At 38.5% G+C, this 25,829-nt stretch overlaps 1 protein-coding gene across 12 annotated transcripts in view; it reads right to left on the bottom strand.

Annotated features, from left to right (window-relative positions):
* The window catches only part of PTPRK (protein tyrosine phosphatase receptor type K), a 418,597-nt gene that overhangs the window by 355,202 nt on the left and 37,566 nt on the right, over positions 1 to 25,829 (bottom strand). Inside the window, exon 1 of one of the 12 annotated variants that reach the window (XM_068677485.1) lies at positions 19,664 to 19,827. The exons of the other annotated variants lie outside the window; for them this stretch is intronic. Coding sequence (XP_068533586.1) covers positions 19,664 to 19,697 — 34 coding nt within the window. The 5' untranslated portion in view covers positions 19,698 to 19,827. Of the gene's footprint in view, positions 1 to 19,663; positions 19,828 to 25,829 lie in introns of those variants that run through there. 12 annotated transcript variants of the gene reach the window in all.

Below are 25,829 nucleotides of genomic sequence, written 5' to 3'. Positions count from 1 at the left end.
GTAGTAGTTGGGGACAGCAGTGGTTCAAGGAGACAGGTTGCCTGAAGGGATATAAATGCACTAGCTACCATTAGCATTTCTTCAAAGCCTGCACTCTTATCTGTATCTCTTGATATTGTCCGTCTCCAAGGCTTCAAAATAATTGACTGGAAGCTATGTTGAAAGAGCCATGTTGTGTCAGCTCTTTGATAAACTGGCCAAAGGGAGCAAGAGGTCTACACACCCAGCGCAACTTGGGTTGCAACCATTGACATTAAGAAGCTATTCAGCACATCTAGAGCCATCCACATGAAAGGGGAAGAAAATGGATGTCTTTTGAAAGCCAGGATTACACTGATTTACTGAGCTTTTTCAGATCCAGGCTTGCACCACAGCTAACACTCTTTCAAGTCTATATGACCTGGAGTTGATGTGGTAGGGTTTTTTGTTTTGTAACTCCTAGCAATGATTCATAACATTCTTAGCAATGACCAAAAAAAAGGACAGAAAAAAAAAAATAGAAATTTAACACCTGCTACACACCCCGCATCTCTTTAACTAGTTGCATGGCCACTGGTTCAGCTGTGAGGACCCAAGTGAAAACAAGGCTTTACCATCCCAGTATTTATGTCATCAAGTTTGTTACATTCACAGTGTTCTAATCACTGAGCAGTTTCAACTTAAAACAGACTAATTTCTTTGCTTCAGTCCAGCATTCTGGGATTCTCTAGCCAAGAGACTAGTAAGTCACATAGGCTCTCTATAAGCAGTACACACACAAGAGTGTCCCATCCGGCCTGGACTACACCCAGAACATCCAGAAAGAACAAAAACTTTTGAACACAAAGTGAAAAGTGGCAAAGGACGCGTAAGTAACATACTTTTTGCTGTTGTTTACAAGTCACACTAGTAAGCCTCATATTGAATTATGAGTTCTCCAGAGAACTTCTACTTTCCTGGTTCCATGAAGATGAGAGCTTTCAGCTTAGTCCTTAGACTACCAAAGGCAGAAATGGAGTAACAGAAAATAAGTCTACTATATGTAAGCTTTGATTTATTATTCAGTGGTCTCACAATGCAGCAAAAATTGTAAGGATGTATAAAACCCAAAGTTTAGAAAGCTAAGACTTTCAGGAGAAAAGACCCAAGAATCGTAATTCTAAAGTGGCAAAGCTAGTCACATCAAAACTAAAAGCAGTTAACCATCAGATTTGCTAAGACAAAAGTAATGGAAAAGATGACTGACAGCAAAACCACATTCTAAGGTTTAGAAACAGAATAGCACTCAAAACAATAGCCCTGATCATGCCTCATCACTGCTGCTTCCATCAGGCATCTCTTGATTGGCTTCAACAACTTAAATATACTGCAGCTTGCAGCTCGATATAAGCACAACCCATTACTTCTAAGCGGCGTATCTTCTGTGAGTTCAAAGTAATGATTTTAATTGAATGCAACAGAAGAACAATTAAGGCCAGAGCCAAAATAGCAGTCAAGAACCTGCATGCAGCAATGCAAGATCTCTGAAGGACACTGAAAGAAACATATGCCTTTACATGTATCTATTGATATTAATATAAGCCCACACGCCTCCAGCTCTCACTTTATCATGAATAACATGATTCTTTAAAAAATATATATATAAATAATAATAGTAACACCTGAACAACAATTTTGAGTTCACTGAAAATATTAACAACTGGTATCTCTAAATATCATTGAGGTGTGGCTAAAATTCAGAAGAAAGATTCACAAGGTATCTTTAGTCTAAACAGCTGAGGCAGCCCATTGACAAAGAATTTGACATCCAGCACACATATTCATTCATTGATTGACTAGTGCATTTGCAAGGCACTCATTTTAGTAATTAGAGTGGGAAGTCCATTAATACACTATCCATTAAATAACGATCTGTAACTCTAATGGCTAACTGGAAAAAAATATATTGTGGAAGGCATTCAAACTTAAGTCAACATTAATAGGAAAAATACTCAACATGCTACATATTCAAGGTATATTTTAAAGTTTACTATATACTCATTTCAGCTTATTTTTCTGTCTCGCACACATGCCGACTGGAAAAAGGATCAAAAATTACATTTCAAGCCTAAGAGTTGCACTAACACAACATAAAACTATTTTGCAAAAACCTGACATTGTCTTTAAATATTTAGGACAACTTTTATAAAACATTGTAAGATCACAAGATTCCTTTGTGGGTATTTTAAATAGCCAGCCAGCATTTCAAATAGTCTTAACCAAAAAAGTGTTCAAAAGCACACTGTACAGATGTTCAGTATTCATTACACATTTTTATGTCTTTATGTATGCTGTATTATAGATGAGAATTGGCATGAACAAATCGAGTACAGACAAAGCCAATAAGCATTAACACCATTTCCCATGCTAGGGGGATGATACATCAATGCTGCTGCACCAGCACAAATCAGAAGGTAAAGGAGAGTGAGGGCTGAGCAGCAACTCTCCGCATGGCTCACCCACCCCTCTAACCCTAGCCCTCTGCACCTCCAAACCCATGGCACCACTGTGCCATTGCTCTGTTGGACCAAAGGTAGGGCATAGGACATGGGTGAGGAACACACGTGCTGCCCACCTCACTGGAAAAAACACTGAAGCAAAATAGAGCTGCCATGCATGGGGTCACAGTGACAATGTCTGCAGTGCCACGTGCCTTCACATCCCAACCCCATTCCAGCTGTCTCCTCATCTAGCAGAGATATCAGCATCAGAGTAACAGCAGCATATTTGGACATTGGCATCATGGAACAGTATAACCCAAAATCTACTGTAAGCCATTGCTTCACATGCCCATGTAACCCTGATGATAATGACAACACCTGGAAGCCAACTGACTACACTGTCAGTTCTTGTGGTTGATATATTCCATGTTCAACACCTAGATTTTGCTTTGAAAAGTAATTCAGAAAGAAAAAAAAAAAAAGAAACAAAAGGTGCATTTAAGCCAGCCTATTGTCTCTAAACAATTTAACCGTCATCTGGTAAAAGGTCATTCAACACCTATCTCACCCACCCTTAAGAGCATGGAAACCTTCCCAACTATTTATTTCTACACATAATCAGGTTCTCACAGATTAGATTACTTCTTTGGAACAGTCTAGAAAAGAAAGCCGTAACAAAGGGCTCCATAGAGCTCCATACCTAACAAAGAAATCGTAAAAAGATGAAAAATAAGGGAGAGAATATACTGGGGGGAGGGGAGGTAAACAACACTTTTATATAATTTATATTATATAACAACAATTTTAAATAATTGCTGCTTTGCTTACTGAAGAAGGCTACATAATTCTCAATTAAATAAGTTTTTAACTAGCAGGGGAAAGAAAAGCAACTCCCATAACAGTCCCCTGCTGCTAAAAAACAAAGCACAACTAGAATCACGGCTAGAAAAACAACATCCGTAATTCACTAGTAAAAGATACAAGATCTTCAATGTGACAGACCACCTTTTCCAGTTAAACAGCTGAGTTCACATGCCTGTGAAACACAGTCCTATCCTGTAAGGCTCAGAATGGAATTTAGATATTCCAAGCTCCAAATCAGACTTGGCTAACTCTTTCCATATTGAGCAAATAGATCACAAAAGAGCAAAACTAAGCAAGCTAGTTAAAAATCTGCATTATTCACATTAAGTGTAGGAACAAATAATACATTTATCAAGGACCCATACATCTATATATCTAAATCCAAGACTGTCTTAAGTCGGAAGGGTCAAGTCATAAACTGTATACGAGCAAACACATATAAGAGCTCCCAATCCAAATATGAGGAAATCTCCTTGGAATGTTTTTTTTTCTTTATACGTATATATATATATATTATGTATATATATACACACATATATTGGTTTTTACATTTAATTTTACATGACAAGCCTAAGAATTTAATTTAAAACCTTTTTTTTTTTTTTAAATGACATAAGAGAACAGTAACAGAAGTCGCTCCTCTGACAACAGTACAGAGACAAGAAAAGGATAAATTTGAGGAAGTAGTACAGGATGAAAACTTGAGTCTGGAGACAATGAGAGGAAATGCAGGCTATAAAGTACTAGAAAGACTATATGTGTCACAAAGGACAGAATAAAGCCATGAACTGGCAGTGTGGAAAAAGGGACAGAGAACTGGGAAGATGAGAGAATACAGGGGCTTTTCATCCAAGATTTCTCTAAAATGTTCAATTACAAATATATGTATTTATACAAACTAATAAGGATATTTTATCTCACAAGCTAAGCTCAGGTTAGGTAACCTTATTTCCATATGAGAAGAAACCACACTGGTAGCAAGCAACCTTTACCAGTATATATTCATACAAACAGAGTACATGTAAACCATGGCATTTTTAAGATAAGATTGGTCACTTAAAACTGTTTTAACAGCTCGTCACAGCTTCAAGTCTGTAAAATACAATACAGTAAGCAGAGAGCACATACCACACAGGCAGCACAGATATTTTTCACTATTTTAGCAGACACGAATATTAAGATAGAAGGCATCCGAAATATTTTCCATCCTGATTTTTAATATATTTGAACATATATTTTTAATCCAAAAATCAACTAGATGAAATAAGAACTCACAAGCTGCAAGAGGCAAATGTTCTTGAGAGAACATTAAATACAAAAAGAAAATTAATCTTTTTCTAAAATGGGCTGAAATGGCATGTTTCTTCATTTAGATAATCATCTTCATTTTGAAAGTACCATCTATTTGTCTTGAGGTAAGTGATTAAACTTAAGGGAGGATGTAGTTCTGCAACAGGGATAAACAGTATTTGAAACCTAAACCTTAAGAAAACTGTTTTTTATTGTGATGAACCACTCCTTCCCCCATAGCAAGTATTCAACTCCACCATATTCTTGTACATAAACATCATCTACTACAAGATTTTGTTTCACATTTCTGTTCAAATGAGCCTGAAGCTCTATTAGTGCATTAGTGGCAAGCACCAATATACAGTGGCAATTTGTATTTTTATTTTTTTTTAAACTACACCACTGAAGGGGAAGCACCCTGGTCTACACTAAGGCTGCAATCTGCAATGCCCACAAAACCTGTTAGAGAAATGCTGCCATAACTGCAGGGCCTCCAAAGTCATGCAGGGTGAACAGACCAGGCTTGATCCAAGAAGGGGAATCCACCCATGCTCCTGACTACCAAGAAAACACCCATAAGGCTTCAACAACCTCTCCTACCACTGCAGCACCAGGAACCTAGAGTTCCCAAAGGTCCTCTAAATCCTTCTGGGCCGGAACACATACCCTTCTATCACAACCCTTGTCTCCGGCCTTGCTTCAACCATTCTTCCCTGCCTCAGCCTGGCCATAATCTCCCTCCAGCACTCACAAGGCACTGCCCCTCCACACAAAGTGACCATCAGAACATGCACAGGCCTGAATTTATCTTTGCCAATTAGTCCTACCAAAGCCAAATTCCAAATTGCTGAATAGAATATTTTACACAACAATATCAACAAGACTTGTAACCAAGGAGAATCGTACTATGCCAGTCACACGTAAGCTGTCAAACTTGAGCACTGAGGACACTTTCATACAGACAACAAGTAGCAGAAGGCTGGTACGCCTGAGCTAGAAGATAAACTGGCAGCCCATCTATTTAAATGTATTTAGGTTTCAATTTAAACTAAATTACAAGGTTTGAAATTAGCCACATTTCAGAGCCCTGAAGCTACTTCTTTCCTTCTCTCACTCAAATCTAATACCTGGCCCAACTCGTGAATAATTAAATGCAAACCAAGATTAAGAAGTCCAATAAAATCATTAAGAGGGGCCTTGTTTACTTAAAAAGGAATCAATTCTACATTCAGACAGTGACAAAAATTGCACAAAAATTGGCACAAAACTTTCCAAGTGACCTAACATAAGTATTTACATAAATCCCATCTTCCACAGTTGCTATGCTTTCTAGGCAAAGCTCAATAAAAGCTATCTTAGCAAGTTTTGGCCAGTGAGAATGGATCAAGCTACACGAAGAGCGACAAAAGGACTAGCAGACAAGAGCAGGGGTTTCACAACCTTCATCTTCACTGAACAGTAATTTCTCACTTGGTTTTTCCTCTCTGTTAAAAGGAGGTTCCCTGTAGAAAACTGCCAGGCTGTAAATGAAGGGCTTGACCTCATGCCCACTTCTAATTATATAGTGTTAACCCAATGCTTGTGAAAGCACACAGTTTATCTCCACTCTACTCCCATAATCCATGTACTGTGACCTGACCTGCACTGGTTGTTCTCCATATCCTGTATCTTACTATTCCATCCTTTCTTTAGGATTTGTATTTTGAAAGTGTGTAAGAAAGACAAAGTAAAAAACAAACCTGGGTGGTTACAAAAGTAATAGTAATAAAAAAGCTGGAAAATGTTTAACTATATCTTCACAATTTAATACATTTATCTTTCCAGTGTCACAACACATAAACAGTGCAAAGACTGAGCTGAACAGACAGTAATTCAGAATATAAATGAAGACTTCCAAAGTGAATTAGATAAAGGTCAAGGAAAAAGAAAACTGGTAGTGCCATGACTTTACCACAACAGAACAGCGTTTTAGCTGTGCCTGAACAGAACTCCATTAGCACACAAGTCACCCTGGTGCCACAATGGGTACCACTTGGAAGAAGCATATCTATAGAAGCACCACCCCAGTAAGCCAGATGGTGCACAGGCAGGAGAAAATGGAGGAACCCTTGCCTATCAAACAACTTTCCCGCTCCTCATTACCATAGGAAGGATTCAAGACCTCACAAGAGACAAGAGTCTTTGCAGAGAGTCTTATTATTAACATGAAGAATTCCACAAAACAATTTCTAGGAAGCAGTTTTTGTAAACTTCTGTGACCCGATCATCTCTCTCTCTATTTGCCCTCTTCCTGCTAAACTCCAAGCAGTTTATTCAAAGTTCTGGGCAGGCAAGAAATAAAATTAAGATACATCTTTTCATAGCAGCATGTGTAAAAAGTTTCATCACTGGTTTGGACAGACCTATGTAATTTTAATATGTTTCTTGGAAATATTTTGACTTTGAAAAAAAATATTGTCCAGTCATACACTTTATAACACAATTTGCACATCAAGGCTCCTAGACATTAGACAAAACCAGTAGGAAAAAAAAAAAAAAAATTCCTGAAGATGTTTAAAAATAATATAATTTCCCAAATCCTACAATTTACCAATATCTATTAAAAAACACATAACTATCTTCTTGCCATGATTTAAAGATTCAAGGATTTAAGAATGAAGCAATAAAGCACCAATAGCAATAGTCCAAAAGTACTCATCGTTGATGCGCCAAGGCCAATACATAGCCTTGATAACCAGAACACTTTTTCCCACTAAAATACAATTTTATAAGAGGTGAACAGTAAAAAATAGCTATTTATTGTTCTTCGGTAAGTTGTTTAAGAAGAAAAGGCATCATTTGCACATTTCAATGAGTGCCACTCACCTAAAAATCACAGTTATCACAGATACCTTATTGAGAAAAACTGAATGAATGTGACCATTTCAAAAATGCCAAGCTTTCAGATTATAGCATCAGTATCCCTACAGCACAGAAGCTGAGGACTCAAATGCTGGCCATAAGATATCAGTAGGGTGATCCAATATTTTTTAATAAAAAATGTCCTATATTCAATAGATAGCTTACAAATCTTACAAATGAAGCTCCGAGAGACCTTCACAGACGAGGAACTTTCATTCTAAGACTATTTTAGAAATATTTCTCACTTTTACATCTTTGGTGGCCAGCTTGTTTCTTCTGTTTTTGTTTTGTTTTTGTAAATGTCAATAAGGATTAGGTCATCACTAAGATTTCTAGACCTTTCCATTTATTTTCCATAAATACAACAGTTTGGAGTTACTAGTTTTCACTAACTTCCAGACAGTTACTAGCTCATTGAAGGGAAATGAAAATTATGCACACTGAAATAATAATCACAAATTCTTATATAAACAGAGTACTCAGACAAGCTGAATATTATTGAACTGGAATATGATGTGGAGACAAGAAAGTTCTAAAAATAAAAGAAAAATCCTATCAATGTTCGAGAGGACTGAAAGGAAAGCAAATCAAATGTTAAGGTTTATTAGGAAAGAAATGAACATCAAGAGAGAGAACATCTGTCTACAGACTCACAGCTTGCTTACATCTGAAATATCACATGCAGTTCAAGACCTCCATCTCAAACAGAATGTAGTATAGAAGACTAAAATGAGTGGAATGGTTTCTGTTGAGCTACTACAAAAGCTGGGATTCTTCAGTCTGGAAAACAGAAGACTCAAGACAGAATTTAGTAACAGGTCCACAAAATTCATGAGTAGCCTAAAAGCGTATACTCTATCCACTTATACAAGATCTACAAAGCTTCAATTAAAACTAGTAAGTGTCAGGTCCAAAACAACCAAAGAGGGGAGGTTCTGCTCACCATGGATAGTGATACTCCTTACACAAGTATGCAGTGATTGCAAGAAGTTTTCAAAGGTGTTATTGAGAAGCAACCTAGTGAAGCTTTCAAAACACACCACACCACAAAACACAACTTCAGAAATTTGAAAACTGACCTTAACTAGAATTCAAGAGAAATATGGAAGGCAAGGATAGATATCATATATGCTTGACTAGCTACATATATGCTATCTATTTATAGGATATGCTTGACTAGCCACATACACAAAAACACAGAGTCCTGCTTCTACATAACATCTCTTACCTATAACTTCACTAGCCCAAATGCAGGCTGCCAAGGAGCTCCCGAAAAAGAGAGGAAAAAAGCTAACTCACTGCCACGCACCATAGAGAACACAAAGTTCTTGTTACAAACCTTTTCCCCTCAGTTGCTGTTGGGAGATCCGCTTCCTGGGCCTATCCCCGTTTTCTTCAGCATTTCTAAAAATAAGTGAACACATTGACCTGCAAGTATCCCAGATAACTCTGGTGACCAGATAGCTCAGATGATTATTTCTTCCCCCAAGGTATGTAAATTCAGTACATTAGTATTAAGACTGACGGCCACTGCAGAAACCACCACACCTCCACAAGCATGTAAATACTTCTTCCATTTGCTAACTCAAATTTAAAACGAGCCTGAAGGGCTGATGGACAACTCAGTGAAATTTCAGTCACTTAATGAAGTCCAGCTCTACAAAGAATTAGTGAAAACGCAAATATGTCTTCCTTGTGTACATACACATATTGGTTTAAGACGTAGAGAAATCAATACGAGCCGATTTTAGCAAGAAAGATTTAGTGACTTCTTTTCCCCTGGTTCTAAACAGTGTTCTGAAATTCTGCCAGAAAATACCTAGAGGCAAACTTTCAGCATGCTTGCTATTAATTCAGTTTAAATTATAGTGAAATGTTGTCTAAAAGGACTTTTTTTTTTTTTTTTTTAAGAGAGAAGAAAAATTCTGGAGATTTAGGAACACTTTTGTTTCCATCTCCCCCACAGAGAGGGAAAGGAGGAGGAAGAACCATCAGTAGGGTTGTCTCACCTTTTATTTTAATAGCCACTAATATAACTCAAGGCTGTATTGACATCCCTAGACAATTTTAGGATCTTCAAAACAGAAGGGACCTTTTGTTCAAGAAAGGTTTTGAATGAAAAATATGTATGGATAATTAACAATTATCCTATTTGTTGAGCTGAATTAAATACCAGCTTGCACTGATGTATCTCTGCATATCCCTCACTGCCTTGTCTTCGTTAATAAGAGAAACCAACAGATGGAAAGAAGTTTTAAAAATAGTTTTTCTATATACTCTGAAAAAGAGAGAAAGCATTTGGTTTTGCAAGATAGAACATGATATAAAAAGAACATGAAAAATGCAAACAGCATTCAAAATGTGAACATGTGCAATGGTGTGCTTTTAAGCCAGTCCTACAGAAATCTGCATTCAGCCAAAAATAGCAAGAGCATCACTGCAAACTACAGCCATTCAAACCAAGATTACTATTCTCCACCCACCCATCAAGCTTCTCCAACCCAAGATATTTGGAAAATGGATTGTGTAATTATAAATACAAATCCTAAATAAATTACAGATGCTTCTACAGGTTTAAAGTGGCCTAAGTTCAAGCATTAAACACTTGTCTAAATTAAGTTCAAGAAAGCTTTTTAGTACCAAATGAAAACAAGCAAGGTTAAAACACTTTGTTCAGCCTGAAGCTAATGCACATAAATTAAATGACAAATTTCCTTTTGTCAAGCCCCAAGACCGTTTTAAAATTTCCATAAATAGGTATATCCACTTACAAGAAACTATGAAATCACTGTTAAAGCTCCTGAAATTCTGACATCCTGCCAGTGACCAGAAGCCAAGTGCATCATCTCCAAAGATAACATGGGTACGGGGTTTTGAAGGGAGGCAGGGAAACGCTTTTCTGTGTTACAAAGTTAGGTGATACTTTACTTGAGTGTTTACAAGTCCAGATTGTTCCTTCCTAATTTCTGTTTGTAAAGCCAATGCTTTACAAATGTATATATACCCAACTTTCTCATATGATTTCTCTTTCCCAGGCCTAACTTCCTCATAATCCCCAGCTTTTGGGTGAATGTGAATGGATCTCCATCAACCTCATCACCTTTCTTTTTCCTCTTGACTTATCTTTTTCATTCTCTATTCCAGACACTCTCACCTATGAATCATCCACTTTTTCTGTCTCTCTCTCTTGGAAAATTATGTTCCCCAAGTTATCCACATTTCTGGGGTTCTGGCTAAAACATAACATCCTTTATCCCTTACTTCAAGGCATTCAAAGGGACACATACCACCTCACATACTCCCTTGTCACTATCAGTTGATTTTATTTATGCAACTCAGTATACCAATATTTCAAAGCCTAATTAGAACGAGGGGTTGGGACACACTGGTGTAATCTGGCACAACCATTCACTCCAGCCCACCCCCCCAGCTGTGCTGCTCCACACACCATCCACAAGGCCATGTGGGAAGAAGGAACAGCTCACCAGCCTAATGAAGAGCTCCCTCCCAACTGCTTTCAGTGTATGCAAAGACCAGCCACCACATTATTATCATTGCCATTTTGATTGAAATGTTTGTAAACTATGAATAACAAAAAAAAAAAAAGATCTTTACCATCACTTTCCTTTACCATCACTTTCTTTTTTTTTTTTTTTTTTTTTTTTAAACAGTCCAGACAGTCCAGAAGTTGCATTGAAAGGTTATGTTGACGACAAAGCTCTCATCCTTGACATTGGCACTTTCTGGATACAAATGTAAAATATTTGCTCTGGTTTTCCTTTTTTTTTTTTTTTTTTTCCCTTGATGACTTAAACTGCCCACAGGAGGGGGTGGCAGGTAGGAGGAACATTTTACTTACAAAATATGAATTGGTTCTACAGTAAAAAACATTTGAAAATGATGTATCGTGTGTTTTAAAAACAGCGCTATACAAATAGCTCAAACCAACTGGATTATGGAGGTTTTGAAAAATCTCTATTCACGATCACAACCAGCTGGTGTTTTCAACGTTTTTTGCAATAACTCTTTTATCTGTTCCCAGCCTCTTGGGAAATGGTGACAATGCACTGCTGCAGGTCCCCAGGCATGAGAGCAGCAAGTCGTGGCAAAATGAGACAAAATGAGAGCTGCTGCATTGCTTTAGATAAAAGTTAAATGGAGTAGTCCTAGATTAAAACAATAAAATGTCTCTCTTATCCTCTTAAAACACGATAATCTCAGAAGTTTCCATGCACAATGTATTAGATGAATCAAAGCTGACTACTCAAAATTCCTGAAATAGTTCATGGGGGAAGACAAAGCAGAGTGTTCAGCCTACTTGACACATGATCACAGCAAGGCTTAAGCGTTTTTTCTTTGAGAAAAACCTTTAAGAGTAAGCGAAAGAACAAGGTATATACTGCAAAAGAACGACATTCAATTTAACTCTGAACTAAAGTTTAAAGACAAGATAGATTTATCACAGACTGGTCATAGTCCATCACAGGCACCCGTCCTGCAATTACATCCCGATCCATTGCGAAATGTCTGCCACCGTGTGCCATCTTGCTGCATTTGGGGAGTTGAGTTGTAAATAAAAACTTCCTAAAAATTATCTTCTGTCCATACGGTAATGTATATGCTCTTGAAAACACATCCACACCTGCCAGCTGCAATAGAGGACCTCTTTTTTTTTTTTTTTTTTTTTGGGGGGGGGAGGTAGGGGGGTGCATTCTGACTTTGCATAGAACATCGCTGCCTGGAGTAAAACTACGCGTGCCCGAAGTAATTTGTCTGAATGGAGCCAAACATTACATGATGGACCTTTATCACACTTTATTTAAATCACTTCCTCTAAAGGCAAATGTCTTTAACTGGAAAGCTGCTATTGTGATTGTAATTTTATTGTCATGTTAAAGTCCGAGCAGGGGAGACTGTAAGTAGAGAAACAAGTAGAGCAACTAAATGGCAACGTTCGTTCCGAACTAGCTGGCACACACACTTAAGAGCAAGCATTAGCTACTCTGAAAGCAATATGTAGTCTCCAGCTATTGCATGTGGATCCGCAATCAAGGTAGAGCTCAATCAGTGTAGAGTGTCTTGCAGATAGACGGCTTTTTTGTTTGTGTCTTTTAAAATAACGTCACCTTTTTCCATAAAACGACAAAAATAAACCAAATAAACGCAGCTCTGGAACTGCCCTTCAGTAGCTCAAAACTCATGTTACATTGTATTATTCACAAAGTGACTTGCTTGTCTTTTGAAAAAGACAGCCACAGGATTTGTTCCGTCAGCTGGGTTTGCATTTGTGCTCCTCTGAGGAGCATGGCAAGCCAAAGCACAGAGTGAGTAAAGTTCAGGTCCATTTGTCTGTCAACCTTGAAAGTTTGTTTGGACTTTTTTCAGTTTATCAGAACAGGTCCCTGGCTCGTTTGCCATAATGTAAAGAAAGGGGGGGAGGGGGAAAGTTGTACAATACTAAAATCAAGAGGGTTGTTTTGTTGTTTCAGGTATGTTTAGCAGATGCATTTAATCAATACATTTTCCTGTTACTTCCTCTCTCTCGTACCCCTCCAAGAATCACATTTTCTAACTACAGTTAAAAATGCTGTCACAGATGGGAAGCTTTCCCACTTGGGCCTGCCATCCCTCTGCCTCATAAGCTGTATGAGGTGTGGCTCATCTGGTGAGCTTTAAGATAATAGATGTTGCCTTTTCTTGTGAATTAAAGAATTAGTTCAGTTCCAGAGAAATGTAATAGAGACTAGTTTTTGTTAGTATTGTCTTAACTACTTAGTAGAAGGAAACGAATATACAAACACTGACTTCTCTTGCAAACAAAGTGCATTACAGTCTATATAGGACCAAAGAAATATAGTTATTTAATTCCTTATGGAAAATCCAGCTATGCAAACACGTTCCTTTTTTACTATATATCCATTGCCTATCTGTAAGTCTTTAGTCCATATGCCTTCCAGCAAGAAGAGTAACACCACTAAGTATTTTCCTGCAAGTCTATACAAGGGAGAATGCTAATTCAAAAATATTTTGTTTTCCCAATTGTTTCTTTTTTTTTTTTTTGGTTGTTGTTTGTTTGTTTTATATCTAGAAGAGATTCAAGACAAGACTTCTCAATTAAATTATATTTTTATACATTAAAGTCTTTATTTAAAACCAATTTACACATATTAAGCTAATAGCTGAAGCAGGGGCACACAAGTTTTTATCTGATATTTATGCAGGCCTCAGTTAAAAGAAAATTAATAAATAAATAAATAAAAGAAAAAATGCCCACTATGAGTTTGTCCTGCAGTGAGAGTTGCAGGCTCAGCAATAAGCACAGAACTGACAGAGGGGACATATCCCCTGCCTGAAGCTCACTGTAAGGCATGGTACAGCTACATCTGCTGGGAGCCAAGCTCCTGCCAGGACACCAAGACTGGCAGGGAGACACTCAAACCCCTCTATCCTTCATTTTCCTAATGCAAAGAAAAAAAAAAAAAAAAGGAAAAAAAAAATGATGTGCTAAACATCTGCTGAAATCATCTAGTACACTTTTTCAAATAAAAATGAATGTCATCACTATTTCTAAGGTTTCTATCCTCACAGAAACAATGCTAGGAAGAAGTGTACATTCTCTCCCATCTGCTTTTTTAAAATGTATTTTTAATACACACACAGTTTCTTTTTTAAACTGAAAGAGGAGCTGACTTAGAATGATATTTAACCTAAATCCGACCTTTTCTCTTTCATTTAAACTAGGGACCTGAATGTCAACTGCAGTGCTGAAGTCTTCTCTAAAAGTACGAATTAAGTGAACTTTCAAAAATATCCATAAGACATTATTACATTTTATGTGATACTCTGAAAACAAAATATATCAGGGAAGAAAAAACACATTCTTATTCCCCCCCCCTCTCTCTACTTAATTCTCAGTGCTTCCTGAAGGCGTAATGGAGTGCATTTAAGACCTCCTCATCACCCTTGAGCTCTGTGACCTTTGTCACCTGCCCAGCCTGAGTAGCTAGCAGTTCACACTGTCCCCACTACAGCAGTTCCTGAGGGAAGGAACTGAGTCAAGCCAAGGAAAGCAGAGAGCTGACACCAGCCATGGTGATGGGCTGCAGCCCGAACTTACAGCTGGTCCTCATGTCCTTCAGTACCTCTGCCAGTTTGTGGCCACTCACAACTAGATGAAATTTGCTTAGTCAATGGTGCCAAGAGGTTGCATCTGCTTGCACAGGTCCCTTTCCCAAGAGCGAACTGGACCACAGAAATGACAAACTGTAACACTGGTAACCTGCTGAAAGAAAGCACTCTATGCTTATGCTCATATACGTTGGCAACCTGACCAGCATTCATGATGTGGGGACAAAAATGTACCATGATTTCATGAAAGTCACTTTTAGTACCATGTCTTCTCAGCCACTGTTAATAGAAAGCTTACTTAATCTTTTTAGAAAAAGCTATCCCCAAAAACTGTATAAGCTGTTGCCCTAATGGCGTTCATTTACGGCTAAACAGCTACTAGAACAAAAAGTCCTTTACACTCCTTCAACATTTTCATTCTCACCCTTTTGATTGCTTCCACGCATACAGTTTTTGGAGGAAGGAATGTATAATCTTTTTGTGGACTATTTTCTGGTGGACTAACTTCATTTAGATTGCAATCTGAGAGAAAATAAATTAAAAACAAGAACAAAAAAATCCAGTGGCCACTCCCCCTCAAGCAGTATTTTCAGGTTTAAGACAGAACATCACCAAACACAGCCTTCCCCACCCACCCCCTCTCCCAGAGGAGAGGACACAAAAAGGAGACTTGTGAAATAAGACTTAAATTTAGACTGGAGAGTTGGTATTTGCTTTTTTTTTTTTCCATGAAAAAGAAAAAAAAAAATCATATTGAGAGACTTTATATACACTCAAGTGGATAAAGGAGGGCACAAATTCCTGCAAGGAAACAGAAGAAAGTAAATTCTCTGAAGCCAAGTAGGAGCTGCTGCTGTATGAAAGAAAGCAGACTATCAGCAAAGGAAAATAAAACCAATGTACCAAACCTAACTACTTCCTAGGAAGAAGAACGTAAAAATATTACTAAAAAGTCTGCAAAGCAATTACTTTTGCTACATTTTCCACTCAGCAATACTACGTCTTTTATTAAAAAAAAATATTGGAGAAGCCATTTTTAATCAAAACTGGAATTACAAGCTCCTCAATAGACCAGATAACTAGTGATCTAGATTCAAAACATGAACGGTTTGGCTTGAAAAGCAAGAATACTTGTTTAATATCTGTTCACAAGGAAGCAGAAGTGATTCAAAGGACTTAGAAACAAATAAAATCTAGTTTTGTTTCTAGTAGTTGTGTATTCTTCCAATTTAACCCTTTCCCCCCCCCTCTTCCTGCTGCTCTTTCTTCCTTTTTCCACCGTTTTCATCTACATCGAGTTGTCTTTTTCACGCAGCCCAAGCCCATGTAAGTAGTTTGCCATACCTAAACTCCTTTGTTTCTCTTAGACTTTATTTATATTCACCTGTGCTCATTTTAAAATATCCCAACCAAGGCAGCCTAGGGAGGGCAGATGCAGAGATGAGAAGTGGATGAGTTTCAAACCCAGAACACACGGGGTCAGTGAAGAACAGGACCCCTGCAGCCCCTCGCTGCCCCCTGCCCACCTCCCAGCAAGTGTTGAGGGACGGAATGGCACAAAGGGGGCTCCCTTTCCCCATCCCTCCAAATCTCCAATCACCAAGAGAGGGACCATTTATTTCTGATTCGTTCACTCTCCCAGACGAGCTTGGCAAAAAATGTTGAAGAATAATTCGACAAAATATTTCTTCCCTTATGAGCAACTTGATAAACAAAAATGTAAAGAAAAGAGGACTGCAATTGGAAATGAACTATAATAACCGTACACTTCATGCATTTGTATAAACACACTGCAAGCCCTGCCAATTTAAAAGACTTCTTCCACCACCCACAACTACTTCCTTTTATCTTATCAGAAAAAGAGCTGTTTGCCGCTGTAGGCTAATTACACCATCTGTTTAGCCCCAGTACAGCAACACTAAGACATAGCACATTAACTCCTTAACTTTCCCACATGGAAGTGCCTGGCGTTGCCCTCACGCTCTCAAAGACGTGGGCTGGGCAGAGGGAAGGGAAAAGCAGCCTCCTGTTATTTATATTCCCTCTTCCCCCACCACAGCTCTGCTGCTGGACTTCACAGGGATTTAAGCAACCTGACAATTTCTCTCTAGCTCACCTCGGTACAATGGTGCCAGTTGTCACGACCAGCAATGAAAAACATCAATCATCAGCGCACACACACAAAGGAGGAGGAAGAGCCTGGGCAAGCCCGCGCTGCTTGTCACATCGAGCAAGCTGGCTCTCTCCTCAGTGGTCAGAGCGCGCTGGATCTTGAGTTTCCCAGGACACAGGAGATGCACACCCATGCATTAAAAAGCGGTATTTCTCCAACTTTTAGATAATAGGAAATGCACACCAGCCTTCTGCCTCTCTGAAGCAAATACATCCTGGCCCATCCATCACAGCCAGACAGAGCCCACAACACAGCAGCTGTCCCCAAAGGCACTGCTCGGCAGGTACCACACGCTGGCATGCTGGAAGACATCTTCACAAGGTCCCTGCACTCTCTTCTTTCATCCTTCCCCAACCCCATCTCCTCTTCCCCCTCCACTCCTTTAAATCAGCCAGAACACACAAGAATCTTGCTGCTTTGAACACCTTATTGAAGTCAACCCCAGCCAAAGAGAAAGGGGTGATCATGGGGCACAAAGCACAGCGGGCTCAGGCAGACAGCTCAGGAGTCCCTCCAAGCCCCGTGCTGTCACGGTCAACATTAGCAGCCCGGCCCCATAGGAGCCCATCACTCCTCACTCCCTCTCAGACCCACCGGGCTGTATAACTTCTCTCCATCTTCTCTTCTCGCATACAGAATTGTGCAAGAAGCCATTAACCCAGCTGATTTGGGTACATGGGCTGGAAGCTGAATGGAAGAAGTGGGAAGGCAGAAGGTGAGAGGGCAGCCACCCCTGCAGGGCAGCTGGGACATGCAGATACCTGTAGCATCCTCTCCAGGCAGCAAAGACTTAGCAAGGAGGGAATGTTTGTCTGCATCCCTGCAACTATCAGAAATTTTTGTCCACAGATCTGAAAGTTAGCAAACTTGAACCTACCTGAATGCATCTGGGATTCTTTGTATCTCCCTCCCTTTCACCCCTTGGTAAAAGCATTCCCACATTTGTAACATGGTGCTACTACACCCCCATTACAGAGACACATTCCAGTTGAGAAATTGCTTTCATCAGAATATACTACATGTTACTGATAACCATTAAGATTCAGCCAAAGGCGAAAGGAAAATCCGTAGACATTTAACATCACTTTGCATTGCTCAGCCACATAGCTTTATTAACTTATTTATAGATTCCCACTTCTGCTACATGTCACATTTTCAAAAAAAAAAGCAGCTTGGGGAGGCTGGAAGGGGGAGGTACAGAAATAAGAGAAGGCTTCATCTTACAGAGACTGCTCAGGAGGACAATTCATTCATCTGTAGAGCAGCAAACGCATGGGTCACAGGAAACAGGATGCAAACTGGGATAACAGAGAAGGGGAAAAAAGCAAAGGTGGATTGAGGCCAGTTACATTCAATAACTTTCTTGCCCTCAGGTTCCATCAAAAACATGAGGTATGGATGGGGTAGGAAATAAAGCAATTACATGCTCTCTCTACTACAGTATTATGCTTCTTTATTTCCTATCTAGAAACAAAGTATGCAGGTATTCTTCATGTTGCATACAGAAATTAGAAGTGTTTTCATGGATAGAACACTCCTGATGAAACTGTTCAAAAGGGGAAAAAAGGCAGAAAATTACTTCGATCAAGCATTTGCAAGTAAAGAAACATTAAATGCTTGGACAAAAACACCCAGATCATATCCCACAATTTAGTAGCACTCTATGCAGGGCAACATTTAACGCAGCCACAGCTCAGTGAAACTGCTGGAGGATTGGGCTGGCTCAGATTCAGGGGTTCGCCATCAGTAAGGTCAGTGTATACACTGTGCAAGACACACTTCATGTGGCACTGTACTTGTTTCTATTCTCTGAGGCACTTTCCTATCACAGAGATAAAAATGTAAGACGAAGCATCCAGTGCCATGACAGCCGTATCTGCCTTCCAGCTAATGGAAAAGTACCAAGCACCAACACCAGCCCGCAGAGAGGAGGATCTCACTCATCCACCGCTGTCATTTAACATGTTCCCTTCCCACCCACGGTCAACAGCAAGGCCAGGGTAAGTCACTAGGTAACTTTATTAACCAGGTAATCCATTAACTTCAATTGGAGGACAGAAAGTACATAAACTGCAGTTATCAGCTCCGAAAAGGTGTTGAGATGAATCTCTCCATTTTCAAAGTTGCTTTGATACATTAAGCTTGTGAAGTTTGCCATACAATCCTTAACTGAAAGGCAATAAATGTTGCAAAAACAAGCACAGTTGATAATGTAAAAGAAATTCCACTAACCAGCCTAATGTATTCTCTTACCACAATTTACAACACATCTGTATGCTTAACATGCGAAGGTAAACAAAACATTTATATTTTACTAGTAAAATAACATTTCTGTTTGTTTAAGAGGCAGGTCCCTGCATTCCCTATACTGATTTGTTCAAAGAAATAGTTCACAAAGAATTCCTGTACCCCAACACATACTTACTTTAAACCAAGTATCCTCATATTGGCAATCTTTTTTTTCTTCCTTTTTTTTTTCTTTTTTTTTCTTTTTTTTTCTTTTTCTTCCTTTTTTTTTCTTTTTTTTTTTTTTTAAAAAAAAAAAATGCTTTTTACGCTTTTTTAAAAAAAAAAAAAAGCGTAATTCCCCCTGAGAAAACTGCTGTTCAGATACAAAGGAATGAAGGCAGTTTGCTGTCCCATAAACTGTAGCTCATTAAAGCACAAACAAAACTAGCTTTAGTTTTACATGAAGAAAGGGATTTATGGCTTGATGAGAAACAAATTGCCAAAAACCCCAGTGCAAACTCGCAACCTAATTAAACGCCTTCTGTTATACATAGCATGAAAACTACCACCACTGCTTTTTGTGCCTATAAAACCACTCTTCCTTCTAACTGTTATTTACCTCCTGTTGACCAAGTGTAGAAAAATGCCGGCATGCACCCTTCAGGACTTCCAGGAGCTCCTGCAGTCAGTACAGCTCTGTGTACTGCCACTTGTGCTTCTTTGCAAGCTAGCACAAATCTATGCCCTCAAAGAGAGGGGGCTTTTTTTCTGGGTGGCATGCATCTTCGACATAAAAATGCATTGTAAATAACTTAATTGCCTTGCTAAGTTACATCAAGTGTAATACATACCACCAAAGGTTAACTACAGTGCCCATTTCCCTCACCCCAAAAGCTCACTAGAGAAGTCAGACTTATGAAAGATGACTCCCTTGAAACATTTGGCAGTCATACAGTCAGATTATGTAAGTATACATGGAATGCTAAGTACCTATTTAGTATTTCATTATCTCCTTAGCAAATAGTGCCATTCTATCAGATACAACACTTTATCTTGCACTTTTTAATTTTGAAAGCAAGCATCCATTAAAAAATGAAATGATTTAAAACAGAACTCCTAAAAACAAACTAAATATTTCAGCTGTACATGAAAACTAAGCTATCAAAGCCTCTCTGTGAACCAGAAAATAAGAGAAATACATTCTGCAGCCTAAGCAGTGCAAGTCTTGATACTTTCCAAGATCTTGGACATAAAGTAAAATTCTGACCGTTTCAACAGCAAATTCTCACTCAATACTTGTTTGCTGCCACATCACCGAGTCTTTCAGAAGACTTCTTTCACAAAAGGTATAGTAATCATCTGTAAGGTTCAAGGCAAAACACAGAATACTTCCTAGAGTTCAAAAGTCCTTAGCAGAATTCAAACACCTATAATAAAAAAACACCACACAGACTACTTCTCATATCTGGAAAATCCTAACAGGTCAGCTGCGAGCCAGAAGTTTTGGTAAAGAGCCACTGGGGAGCCCTAGAAAAGGGAGAGATCACATCCGTAACAAATTGCAGTGGGGAATTCCCATTTGCTTTTGTTCTCCTAGGTTAGGTTTCTCCACAGAGAGAGAGGTCTCTAAAAACTTCATACTAGCAGCAGTATTGTAACTCCCAAGCATTAACAGACTTTCAGAGGAAAACGAATCTGACCTTTAGTACAGCAAAGTCAAATTTCTACACCCTAACAAAACATTTTGTAGCCTGATGAGAGTCGATCTGGTCTAGTAACACTTCCCTTCAGAAAGGCCCCAGAAAAGACTGCCCTTAACTACTCTGGAAGTGTTAACTGTCAGTTGGAAATAAATAAATAAATAAACCAAAATAGAATAAAACCAAGTTCAACAAAGCATGCACTCTTCCAAGAAGCAAAACACTGTCAAAATCAACTTCCAGCGTTCTGGAGGAAAAATAAGATCAGTGTGACAAAAAACATGTAAATTTACATGTATACTCTGGAATCAAATCCTCACATGAAATACTGTCCATATACAAGGCTGGTTTATATTACCTTCAGAGAAGCCAGAATACACATCACAGATGTAGCTACATCAAGACTTTTTAACACTGCATTTTTCATACACGTTACAGGTTGCTCACGAGACTGATTTTTATTTTTAACCCACACAACATCTCCTACTATCACCACCACATCTATTTCTTCACTCCATGCATTTTCTTACATATGAGGAAGCAGTATTTGTGTGGCTCCTGTAGAGGTAGCTACACCAACACACTGATCAGATTAAAGAGATTTCACAAGCATCTAGAAACAATGTGCATTCATGATCACCTTGTAAAAATAGAAAAAAAAAATCATCCTGTACTCTAAAAAATATCCCATGTTTGAGTACGTTGGGTTCAAGAGGACAGACTTAAGTCTTTCTACTGGTATCACTTCATAATCTTACACCTATAATTCTCTCACATAAACTCACACAGTTTTTCTCTATTTTTAAAACATCACAAAGAACCTAAAAATGCATTATCCAAGTTAGCTCTGCCTTACAGATCATCCAAGCTACTTTCCAAGAAAACCAACAAAGGCAACACCATTTTGTGCCTGATTCTGGAAGCATCCCACTATTTTAAACTCCTGTTGTCACAGCAGAAATAACAGGGACGTACTGCTACTACCTCCTACACAGAAGCAGAGGCAGCAAGCACAGACCTAGCCCTTCACCTCATCTCTTGCTGCTGCTACTTCTCAGCATCTCCTCTTCAACTCTGTGCTACATTACAAGGAGAAAAAAAAAAAAAAAAAAAAACAGTCCCAGGTACTCATGTTCCTGCTTCCTTGCCTACCCATTAAATCCTGTTTCAACATAATTTATTAAGAGCTAGGTTGTCTCCACAGGTACCAAAGCATACACTGAATGCACAGTTGCTACAGTCATTGGCATGCTTGGAGTTCATGCCCTACCTTATCCTGTGACAACTTGCTCAAATACCTATACCTTGAGCTATACAGGGAAGCTGTAAGAAAAGAAAAAGAAAAAAAAAAAAGAAAAAGAAAAAGAAAAAAAAAACGTTCTGCCAAGTAAGAGAGAGATGATAAAACTTAATCTGCTCTTCACTTTCCTTACTCTATAGGTGAGGAAAGTACAGCAGAATCCAAGTTGCCCTGATCCACAACAAAACTTACCAAAATATCCCTAACAGTGCTTGGCAGATGCTGCCCTCTCCAACTACTGCTCCTGTCAGCCCTTCAGACTGCAAGAGGTAACTAGCAAGCTTGACACCTCTTTTGTGGAAGACTTCCGAGTGAGAAAAACATGGTTGATTTGCACTTCCCTGACACTTAAATGCTGAAAGCAAACCCAGTAACAACAATCAGAACTCTCCAAAATATAAACCACCACATACCTTGAAACAGATTGGGTAAAACTTAGTCTAATTGTATTCAGTAATCACTAAAACACTCAAAAATCAGATGCAATAACAAGAAACAATCATCTCATCCTACCTTTTTTTACCTTTTTTTTTTTTTTTAAATATAAGCATAGAAATTTTGAATGTTTACATCTCAATTGGCTTTTTCCCTCTTCCAAAACAACAGCAAAATGAAGGAACACTACCTGCACAGTTTATGAGGTCTGCTCTTTTTTGCCGAAGTATTATTTTGACTGCAGCAGTTAGCTAGTCAGAATACTTTAAAATATGAAAAAAAAAAATGTGATTCTAAAAGCCTACATTTATCTGCGGAGTCTCAAAGTGACATTTTGGCCCAATTAAGCTCTTCAGTGTATTAAGTCATCTCAATAAAAAGAGTAAAATTGATGCTCTTAAAAGTTGTTTTTAAATATTTAGAACTAGACTCTGATCTCAGTGATTTTGGTTCATTTGGTGGTATCCCATGATACCAGTGTGGCTCCTAAACATAAGATATTACTTTTTAATAGCTCCATTAAACATGTTTCAAGATACAAAACAATTTTGTGAGGCCTGAGGGAATGAAAAAAAGAAAGGGAAATTATGCTACGTGTGAGTCAATTATGCTATCTGTGAGTCAACGTTAGCTCCCCTTCACTCTCTAAGTATCTACACACAGAAGACTGTTTCATAACTGCATTCTGCCTTGTTTTTTTTGACAATATATGATTGTTAATTGTTTCTTCCTCAGACTTGAAAAGAAAACCTGGAGGAAAACAATACAGCTTATAATAGCTCATAGTAAGTCTATAAGAAAAACTGTGTATTTGAATACGCTGTTTTAGTCTTTGTTAAAGAATTAGTTACAAGGTTAAACATATCATTATCCACTAAGATCCAAGCAGTTTTATTTATACAAGAAGCATTTCTAGTTATGATTTAATGTTTCCAGTCATAAGAGTGACAGTGAGATTGAGTCTTTTACTCCTAAAGGACTAAACCAATGAGTGAAGCAGGAGACAAAAGCTCCGTGTACAATCTTGATGCTACAGCTTCTGGGAAGAGTAAACCTGCAAAACCAAGAGGGTGATTCAGCCACTTTGTGCATTTCTTCTTTCATTCTTCTGCAGCTGAACACAGATTTGGATTAAACATACCAGCATTTTGCATTATCACACTTTTCCTGTCATGTGTTAATGACTCTTGGAGTACTGAACCAGGACCACATAAGCAGTTGTGATCTTGGACTGAAAAGACCCAAACCCCATTCATTACCTATGCCACAGAAGTATGTGAAGTTCACGAAAACCTATTATAGGAAAAATTCACAATAGTTCTTTTCCAACCTACTTTTGTACACTGAAAATAAGTCTCAAATTTATAGGTGCAAGCTTTATCTTTTTACCATCCAGAATTGCTGCAAGGCTCTTTTCAGAAAATGTCCAAAAATAACTGAAGCAAGAAGGCAAGTATCTTCACATTTATCTGCATTCATCAGGAGAATTCGATGTCCCGAACCTCTGGCAACAGGTATTATTGAGACCTGGCAAACTATGGACAAGAATAAGTAGCCTAATTAACAAATTAGTCAGTTTTACTTGGCAGTCCCACAAGTGCAAATAATAGACTGTCAAGCTAAGCATCACACACCCATCATCCTTTCAAACTGTGTGGTAAAATTGAAATAACCTGCAGTCTACACAAGGAGGATGTTTTTGCCTTCAAAGGTGTTTTCCCAGAATATCCATCTTATTCCACAAGAAGTTCCCCACTTTTATTACTCAACTTGTCAAACTGAAACGCAATCAAATAAATCTAGACATTCTGTGTACACATAAACTATGAATAAGGCCATTAAAATCCCTGTATCTTCTGCTTCCAATTCCCAGTCTGCAAGACTCATCCATATTTAGCACAAAATGCCCTAATGGAAATAACACAGGTTAAACTTAACGATGACTATAGATCTGTATAATTAAATGAAGTTGGTGCTTTTCTGATAAAATGGTAAATCTCCTCCTTTTAGTTCCTGAGATCACAGCTTAAACCCTTATTAATCTGAGATGCGATGAAAACATAACAGCATTTACATGTATACTATACAGTCTTAGAACTTGGCACATAAATCACTGGTAATGTCATCCCTCCACCAGGGATGTCCACACCAATCTGTCAAGTATAACCTAGTTCATCTTATCTTTAACCATGCAAACACACAACTCTCAATTAAGCAATCTGCCAGTGTATCTCCTAACGCATTAGTTGCCAAATTTGAATAAAAAGAAAACAATACTGACAGGCATTCAAGCCTGTCAAGATCTGTTCTAGAGGCACATTTACCTATGCAAGACCTATTCTTCTGAAGACAACAAGCATAAACAGGCACGATCCCTGAGAAGGTGGCTGTGTCCTCAGACACTCTTCCTTCCACTGGCATCACCGAGACAATACAAATGAGAAGGACAGAAACAACCTCCCGTTCTGGCAGCAACGCACAGTATCTGCAAACAAGTTTTTACGACACAGTAAGAACAGAAAATATTTTTCAGACATCTTCTTCTCAAGTACCACCATGTCCCTAGTAAATTTCCTACTCCAATAAAACCTTCTACTATCCTATGAAATAAAGGGGCTTGTTGTTGTTACAAAGAGGAAGGATCAGCTTACAAAGCACATAAATCTTTCCTTTTGCAAGCTCACTCATGCCCCTCATTAAGGAAGAACACAAGTCCCATGCAGGCAAGTACAGAACAGCATAACCATGCAGAAGACAATCACAGAAAGCATACTTCCTCAGGCAGGGCTAGAGAGGACTTGGGTTAGTTTACTTGCTCTTCTCATGCTCTGGCACCGTAGGCCCTCCCCTCACTGATAGTAAGCCACTTAGTTCATCTTTACCTATTATTAATCTATACATCAGGGACAAAAATAAATTTTGCAGATGTTCTCTATCCCATATAGCCTTCTTTTAAAGAGAAGAATAAGAACTTGTATTTCACAGGCTAAGTGTAAGAGCAGCCAGGTAAAACAAGAAGATTTGAGAACTGGAAGGTGGTAGACTGTAATCACCCAACTGCACTGGCAGCAGCAAGATTAGTCTACCTGACTCCATCTTAATCCACCATGAGAACAAGTGGACTTCAGCCCAGCTGAGGATTCCACTGGAAGCAAATATTAATTCCTTTAGGCAAATATTACATGAGTGGAAGGGTACAACACTTCATAATGCAAAAGAACTTTAACCTTTCCCCAAAAGACCACAGATAGTCACAGCTATTTTACAAATGGAATCAGACAACTTCCTCGCTGAGATAAACCAAATATCAAAAGGCTTAACTGCAACAGTGACTAAATGCTTCAAGTTTC

This window comes from Anas acuta, chromosome 3 (assembly GCF_963932015.1).
Source record: "Anas acuta chromosome 3, bAnaAcu1.1, whole genome shotgun sequence".
Taxonomy (NCBI): Eukaryota; Metazoa; Chordata; class Aves; order Anseriformes; family Anatidae; genus Anas; species Anas acuta.
The sequence above is the reverse complement of the archived record's forward strand: the minus strand, read 5'-3'. Positions and strand labels throughout refer to the sequence as shown.